The 8227-nt window shown below is 52.0% G+C and overlaps 1 protein-coding gene across 1 annotated transcript in view; it reads right to left on the bottom strand.

The window, feature by feature from the left end:
• Positions 1–510: 510 nt before the first annotated feature.
• The window catches only part of RPTOR (regulatory associated protein of MTOR, complex 1), a gene marked incomplete at its 3' end in the record, with an annotated part of 119383 nt that continues 111666 nt past the window's right edge, over positions 511–8227 (bottom strand). The window contains exons 26-29 of the mRNA XM_010140139.1: positions 6308–6422; positions 5774–5898; positions 4433–4537; positions 511–558 (exon numbers count right to left, since the gene is read on the bottom strand). Coding sequence (XP_010138441.1) covers positions 511–558; positions 4433–4537; positions 5774–5898; positions 6308–6422 — 393 coding nt within the window. The remainder of the gene's footprint in view (positions 559–4432; positions 4538–5773; positions 5899–6307; positions 6423–8227) is intronic.

The raw sequence follows: 8227 nt of genomic DNA on the forward strand, positions 1-8227 counted from the left end.
TACCTCCCCTTCCACGTGCGAGAACAGAACGCGTAGAATTCATTAGGCATCTTCCTGCCAGAAGTCCACTCTTCTAAGCCTCCTGGGAAAGATCCATGAGCTTCTCCTTTTCACATGGTCTTTATAGCACAAGTATATTAGAAATAAACCCACACTGGCTTATCAGTGGTTCACGCTGGGAACCCATCATTCAAACCTCCTCTTCAGAGCCCCTGCTACCTGCCACCCACAGCTCCTCTCGCTGCAGGAAGCTCAGAGCATGGCAGGAAGATGCTTTTCCCAGCAGCTGGCTACGCTTCCCTAGTGCGCACAGACACCCTCCCTGTGTTTCTCACACCTGCACAGGCACGGACACAAGGAGTGGGAGAAGCAGCAAAGCTTTCCGGGAACCACGAGGACCCAGCAGTCATTCAAACAATGCCGAAACCAACCAACCAGTGAACCAACCCGCAGCTGGAGGATGTCCTTCCCACCCCAGTGGTCATAGGTAACAGGAAAGAAAGCACTCACCTCCCTGCTTACTTCTGTCAAGATAGATTGAAACCCTTCGGGCCAGACCTGTGAGAAGACAGGGATTAAGGGGTTGACGCTAAGGGTAAGTGGTCAGCCAGAGCAAAAATAAATCTGAAAAAAGGATTAGAAAAAGCAACTCAAATTAAAGGAAAGAACATAGAAGCAGAAGCACCAAGAGCAGCGCATGCCTCCACCCCGAGAGCAGGCGCTGTTCACTGCAGCATTCCTGGGGAGCCATCAGTGGTGGCACTTGGGTGCGAAGGGAACATCTGGCTGGCTGGCAACAGCACAGATTGGACATTCCTTCTCGAACAAGGAGACTGTCCTCAGCATGACCTGGTCCCTGTTCTGAGGTAGAACCCGTCAGGAAGCGACAGACAGAAATCCAAATAACTCGAGGCATCGGTACAAACCAAGCCAAGCACAGCCCATGGGGGTCTGGGCTCCCTGCGGTGAGCGATGCCATACAGGGCTGCTCTGCAGATAACCAGATAACAGATAACCAGCACATGGAGCATGCTGGCAATTTATGGCTCCTCCGTCTAAACAGTCCTACACAGCAAGTCAGCCTCAGACACAGGCTGGTTTCTAGCTGCTGTAACCCCCAGGCAGCAAACGGGGAAGTGAGCGGAACCTTGGGGCAACCCTGGAAATTCTTGTCCAGGGAGCTGCGGGTGTTCGGGAAAAGACCAGGCTGAGCCCTTCAGCCCTGACCTTTAGCAGCTGTATACTGGTTTTGTCTGATGGACTGGAGAAGGGAAAACAGCAGAGAGCACACAGAGAGGGACGCGCTGAGCAGGCGGCATCTGGTAATTGTGAAGCAGCTGGTTTTGCTCCTGGACTCTGCCCAATTCCAGACCTGTTCTGCTTCCAAGGGCAGAGCCATTCGGACCGGGAGATGGTGGCTTGTCTCCTTTTGCCACATAGAAACCACAGAACACGGCCCCTTTGTTTGGAGACATGAGCAGAGCCACTTGAAGAGCCAGCCCGAGAGCGGGGCAGCCCAGCCAGCCTGGCAGCGCCAATTCAGAGCGGCTCCGATGCGGGCTCTGGTGCAGGCGCCAGGCGAGGGGTCCCTGTGCTGCTCCCCCAGCCCACAGCCCGCACACCCCCTGCTCTGCAGACCCTGCTGGAGCTCCCACAGCTTCCTGCTGCCAAATCACAGCTCCAGAGCGCGGCAGGCTCACATCAGACTCACATCTACACCTTTTCAAACACCAGGCGATTAACACCAGGCTCTCTGCCCTTTTCTCAGCGCCCCCAGCCCTCGCGCTGGGGATCCTCAGTCACGGCCTTACCCTGGAGCACCTCATAGCGACGCTGCTTTCAACCGATTTTGACTGAAAGAGACTTTCTTGGTGTGTGAGGAGTGCAGACCTTCTTCTGGGAAATAGAGGGTGCCCACACAGTGTGTAGATTAAGACTCACCAACCCTGAGCCTCCAGTCAGCTGTTAAGAGCAATGAACAGGGGCTGAGCTGCTCCTAGCGAGTCTCCCCACACCAGGGTTTAGCTCCATCCAGGCTGTAGCAGCTCATTTCTCCTCACGTGGCCGCACACCTTCAAGGGGTCTGTCCAGAGCACAGACAGCTGAGTCCTCGCCTCAAGCCGCTCTGCTCCCCGCTCTCAGGCAGCCCCTGAGCTCCAGTTCCTAGGACCACCCAGAGATGCTTGTCAAGCATCCGAGGATGTGTTTAGGTATCGCATACTCCTCTCTCCTTCGATCGGTGGAAAAACTGCCTAGAAAAGTCCGTACTTGGGTTGCTGTCAGGATGACTATTAAAATCAGAGACGAGTATGACACAGGGGAAAAGGGTGGGAGAGGAGAGAAGGAAAACAATAGTAGGAGCAAAAAAACTCCAGTAAAATTTCTGAGCTCTGCAGCTGCAAAGATGCATCTTTGGTTTTCTGGACCTCAGCTCCTGTCTTGGCAGCAAAAGAGAACTGCTGAGGAGAGTCCCATTTCCAAGGGACTCAATCCCCACAGCTCTTTTGAAGGGACCACATTTATTCCTCTCTCCACAAAGAACTCTGTCTTTTGTTCTAAACCTAATTCTACTGCTCCAAAGGTGGAAGGCAAAGCAAACAGGACCCAGACTGCCCAAACCACACGGGAAACAAAAGGGAAAAAACCAAATCTTAAAGAGAATGGGCTGAAAAGTTTCAACGTTCCTGATCTGGCCAGTGTAACCACTCAACTCTTCCAGCTCAGCCCACTCTCAGCCCAGCTCTTATCCCATTCTGCACCATCAAACTCCGATGGGACCAACCCCTTGCGCTCTAGCAAAGGCTGGCAGAGGAGGGGGACAATCGGGAAATGCCCTGGCGAGGCGCTGTGGAAAGCAAGGCAGGAAAACGGCATCAGCCGGGAGGCGTTTGGTGGAGGGTTTCCAGCACCCTCCCTGCAGAGACGCCGATGAGCAGAGCAGTTCTTTGGGTGAGTCTGTCTTCAGCACCACGGAAGCAAGCCCCTGACTCAGGGACGGCAAACACTAACCAACACCCTTCAGGAAAGCCGCTGTTGACGGGAAGGAAGTACAGACCAACGGGTGACTCTAGGAAGGGCGACTTGAGGTGGCTGCTGGCCACTGCCCTCTCCTGGCCTTCCCCCACTCAGGGCAGCACCAGCGTGTTCCTCCTGCTTTTATTGACTTCGCTGAAAGAGCAGGTTTTGACCGCGGTGGTTTTCACTGTAGGCTGCGAACTTCCAGCAGCTTGTAATTAGTTTTGTGCACATACCGCGGCGAGGCACAGAGCCTGGAGTCACCTCAAACGCAGCCTGGAATGCCAGAGAGGAGCCACGAGGTGTTATGGAAAACACAACAGAGACGAGCTCAGTGAGGCAGCACTACTGAAATCCAATGAATAGCTGAAAGAGCTGGGTCAGGCTCCTGCGAGGAACCACATAAGCCCCGAAATGAGAACTGTCACATTTTAAGGTCAGGATGAATTATGATGGTCAATCTCATCTGACCTCCCGCATCGCATGAGCCCGGGAGCCTTGCCCGGCAGTTCCTGCACCAATCCCACAAGAGCTGATTGAACTACTGCCCATGTAGAAAAACTTGTAACCTTGATTAAAAATCTCCAAGCGACAGAGAACCACCATGAGACCATCAGTACATTACTAGCTCTTGAAAGGACGGAACATCCACCTCCTTTAACGGCCTAAAACAGGCTCAGGGTTACTCAAACTGGTTTCTGGGGCTTCCTCCGGAGTGTGGCTGCATGCCAGGGTTCCTTTTCGCATCTTTTTCTCTCCACCCTCTCTAACGTTCAAAGCAGGTCAATGTCTAACTGTGCTGTCCTTCTGCACACGTCAGATTTAGATCGCCTGTTCTCTTGCCACCTCCTGACCCGCAGTAAATAGCGATGATGAAGTGCCAAAATTTGAGCTGAGGCTAAAGGAGGTCGTGGGTGCAACATGCAAAGCTGTGCGGAGGCTGAGCAGCCCATCAGAAGGAAAGAGGTGACACGTGAGCTCCTGCCTCACCCGAGGGGCAAGAACCACCTGCCGCCAGGGTGAGCACAGAGCAGGGCAGCGCCCAGTCCCACCGTTGCTCTACAGTCCTCGCCTTCGGAACACATTCCGAGGAATGCTCGGGCAAGCAGGCTGCCGTACGGCTTGTAAAGGACAGAGACTTTGCACCCTCCTGTCCCCCAGCAAGAGGCTGCCCTGGCCGTTCTTGTGTGTGTGCGAGGTTGCTGTTGGGCTTTTGGTTCTGTTGGTTTGTTTTGTGAGAACTGGAGAAGTAACTGCTCACCAAGGGCTGGCAAAGGGCCGTTCCAGAAGGCAGACACTGTTGAACAAGGATGTTACCGATGGCTGAAGTTGAGAAACCCATTTTGCTCTCCCCATCCTGAGAAAAACCCCACCATCACCAACGATTTTTACACACCACAACCAAATGGAGACCCACCTCGCGTCGTGGGCAGCATGTCTGACAGCCCCTGCCAGGCAGTTACCATCTCCGGGTTCTTCTCCAGGTCTGCAAAGTTCTTCCACACTCTGATGGCACCATCATCTTGGGGAGCACAGAAAAAGAGGACACAGCACAATGTCACTGCTGAGGCAACTCTCATCACTACTTCAGCGCAGCAAAGGAAGGAGAGAAGTGGAACCATAGTCGTACAAACTCCAACACTGAGAGTGTCACTTGAACTTAATCCTTTTTATTAGAGTTGTTTTTCCTCTCTAATCTTACATCCATGAAATCTAAAGAATTGTTCTACTGGGAGCTGTTCTGGAAGAGCTTTTCTCCTTCCCTCAGGTAACACCTGAGATGTCACTCAGTTTCTCTGACCCATTCATTTTCTCCAGGATTCGTTTCTGTCCTCCTTGCTGTTGGCGCTGAGAGCCTCAAAAGTATCCCACTAAATACTAAATAAAACCCCAGAGAAGAAGCTGAATCAAACCCCAGCCCATCAGCTGCAAAACTTTCAAGAGCATCATGTATTTTTTTCAATTTGTTCCCATCTCTGAAACTTTTGTGCTAAGAATCAATAAATTGAAAGGAAAATGTCCTAAAGGCCCTCTCAGCTCCTCTTCCACCTTCTTAATTACACCCAGCCTGCGTATTTCAGCACGAAGTCTGAAAAGCCATTGAAAACACTTAGACTGGCAGGTTTAGAATGGCTCCTCGGGAGAAAAGCAGGTCTTACTCACAGCTTTACAGAGCAAGGAATGGGAAAGAGCTCTCCATGCTGCCTGACACGATGCACAGGGCGCTCTAGAGAACCCTCTCCCCTGGCTGAGGTACACAGACTAGAGAGAGAAAAACTGGGAACTGTTTGAGAAGGATTTTATCAGCCCTGCCTGCTCCAGAGCTAAACCAGCACGAGTAACGGAGTCTGGTTTCCTAGACTTCGGGAGCAGCAGGACTCCCTTTTCAGCTCTGGTCGGCTGCTGTTAAGCAGCCACAGCCTCGTAGCCCAAGGTCCTGTGTAGGAGGAGGTTACCCTGGGCTGGCAATAGGAGGTGAACAAATAAAGCTGTGATGGGAAATGGTTTCAGCAAGCGTTTGACTTAGTCACTGAAAATCTTTTCTGAAGCAGTGAAGAGATTTCAGTGCCGCGAGAAACAACTGTCAGGTTTGATGCTGGAAAAGCCTCCTCAGCTGAGAGCAGACCAGCAAAGCTCAGGGTCAGCCTGGGCCAGACTCAGAGAGGGAAGAGCAGGAGGTCCAAGCTGCTCACATAGACTTGAGTGCTGTAAAGGGCCCCCAGCCCTGTCCTCAAACACGGGGAAATGGGTTCTTTACCTGTGGCGGTCAGCAGCAAGGAGCAGTCCTGCCCGTTCAGGTACTCCATGGCTGTGATCCTGGTGTATCGAGGGTTCCCGTTGTGGAAATAGTCCAGCTTTTCTCCTTTCTCCCAGTCCCAAAAACTTGAGGAGGAAAAAATTTCAGGTCAGTTCTTGGTTCTCTGTGCAAGTGAAGAGATCGACCCATTACAGTGGAACTAAAAATTAATCTTTGGCTACCAACTCCGTTCGTATCTCTCCTTTGCTATTCAGCATCCTGCTATTAATAATGTACGTCAATCTTTGGTGAGAGAAACAGGATAAAAGCCCAATTGTAATAACTCCTGTAGATCTGCCAGGAGTCACTTGCAGCTCTTCAGTTCAGCACCTCCCGTAGAAAGGGACACGGTACAACGCTTACACCCCGGCCCTGAACTCCAGCAGGACTCTGCCCCGTCTCCTGCCGCACGACGATCCGTTTGTCCCCTGTGTGGTGCTGCTCTGAACCCACCGCCTGCGCTGCGCGGCGGAGGGCAGCCGAGGGGGCTCTTACCAGATGCTGTCTTTGTCGGCCACAGCGATGCAGGGTGTGAACGGGTGGAACTTCACCACGGAGGGGACGCCTGGGTTCCTGTTGAGGAAGATCTGATCATCCAGCCGGGAAATACCTGCAGGGGGACAGAAGGGGCCACGGCTCAGCGCCTGGGAACATCCAGCCCGAGGGACGAGGCTCGGACCCCCCCAGCTTCCCAGTGCCACCACTCTCCTCCTCCTCCCAGCCCAGTTTTCACCAACAGACCCCTCAGCACCTTCCTCTGCCAAGACACATCTCAGACCCCAGCTGCGGGCAGCCCCGACCCCTTGGTGCTGACTGCCTCACGTCTTAAGGCACGACAAAAACGGTGGTGACAGATTTTAGTGTCCTTTCTTTTGGTAACTGGAGAGAATACAGCAAGCAGGCACGACCCAGCCCAGAGAAATACCAGTTTGTGTGGACCGCAAAAACCAACAGTATATTTCCAAAATAAAAAAAAAAGAAAATGCTTTTTGTCAGCCTAAACCAGAGTGTTTCATTTTAGCTTGTGGATTATTTACTCACCTTCCATTTCAGTTCTTTTAAATTTTAGGTTAATTTGAAAAGGAAAAATGTGTTTCCCATGGAGATATTAAAATGATGGTTAAAGACCTTTCTCATCCTTTCTTCCCACCAGTTCGCTGTTCACAAACAGTTCTGGTACCCCGATATCGCAGGTTTTTGCCACAGTGTGAATCGTCACACAAAAACAGAAGCCCAGGAGATGTTCACTCGGTTCTAGTTTGGTTCAGAAAGCATCCACTTAATCTAGTCTTCATTAAAAGATTCTATTTTAATTCTTATTAATACTTCACATTTTCTTTTTTTTCTTGTAATAAATACTGGCCCTTGAGTCACTCAGGTCAAGCAATCAAATATGAGCGCTGTCTAGAAAAAGACTTAACTTCAGGCAAGCACAAAAAATCCCCTTCTTTGTATTCAAAAAGATCTCCCAAGCCACCTCCTGGCCTGTGATTTCATTTCTTTATTACTCTGGTTTATGATATTCTGCAGTTTCACGACATTAAGCTCCCATTGTACTGACTGGAGCCCAGCAATCCTCCAGACAGCGAGGCTGAGCCTCGGGCAGTTCTTTATTCAGCAAATTATTATTTCCAGCCCCACGTGCCTCAGCGAGCATCCCAGGAGAGGAACAGCCCCCACCCGGGAAGGCTGCCAGGAGGGGGCCACGAGAAGAGCTCCCCTACACGCCACTCCACAGCCTCTGCTGTTCAAGGCAGGAATAATTTCAGTCTGCATATTCCTGAGGAAATTTCATTGGGCTCCCCTATATTTAAATAAATTCCTGCACTAAAGGAATTCTAGCCCAACTGCTGCTCGTAGAGGCAAAAAGACTCATAAAAAAAATAACTATCAGCTTTCTGGAGAGTATACAGTGATGAAACAGGACCCTGGGGCCATGAGGGAACCACGTAAGCAGCACGCATAAAGCTTCCCCCCCCAGGTATGAAAAATGCAATGGGGTGTACGGAGCAAGCGATCGCTGACAGAGCTCGGCAGAGCAGGGAACCCGAACGGCACTGCCGAGGGGTCTGTACGCATGGGGAGGACCCAGCAGCAGCTCGGCAGGGTGGGATTACCCTGACTGGCCGTTCACAGGGTGTCTGACCCACCTTGAGCCCTGCCAGAGCCTTCACAACCAGGCTGCGACTCTGGCGTTTACCCTTCTGCCTTGCTCAGAACAGAACCTCCAGTGTCCATCTGAGCTGGACAGGACAGGGAGGAGAAGCCCAGATGCTCAAGCAATAGCTTTTGTTACGGGCCTCAGAATTAGCGACTTCATGCTGACTGCTCCGGTTCTCGCCGAGGTGATGGGGGCGATGGGGCGCATGGCTGAGAGCTCGGCTGGTGCCCCCCAGCCGCCGGCCCGGGCGCCCA

The sequence above is a fragment of the Buceros rhinoceros genome, unplaced genomic scaffold, assembly GCF_000710305.1.
Source record: "Buceros rhinoceros silvestris isolate BGI_N320 unplaced genomic scaffold, ASM71030v1 scaffold7337, whole genome shotgun sequence".
NCBI lineage: Eukaryota > Metazoa > Chordata > Aves > Bucerotiformes > Bucerotidae > Buceros > Buceros rhinoceros.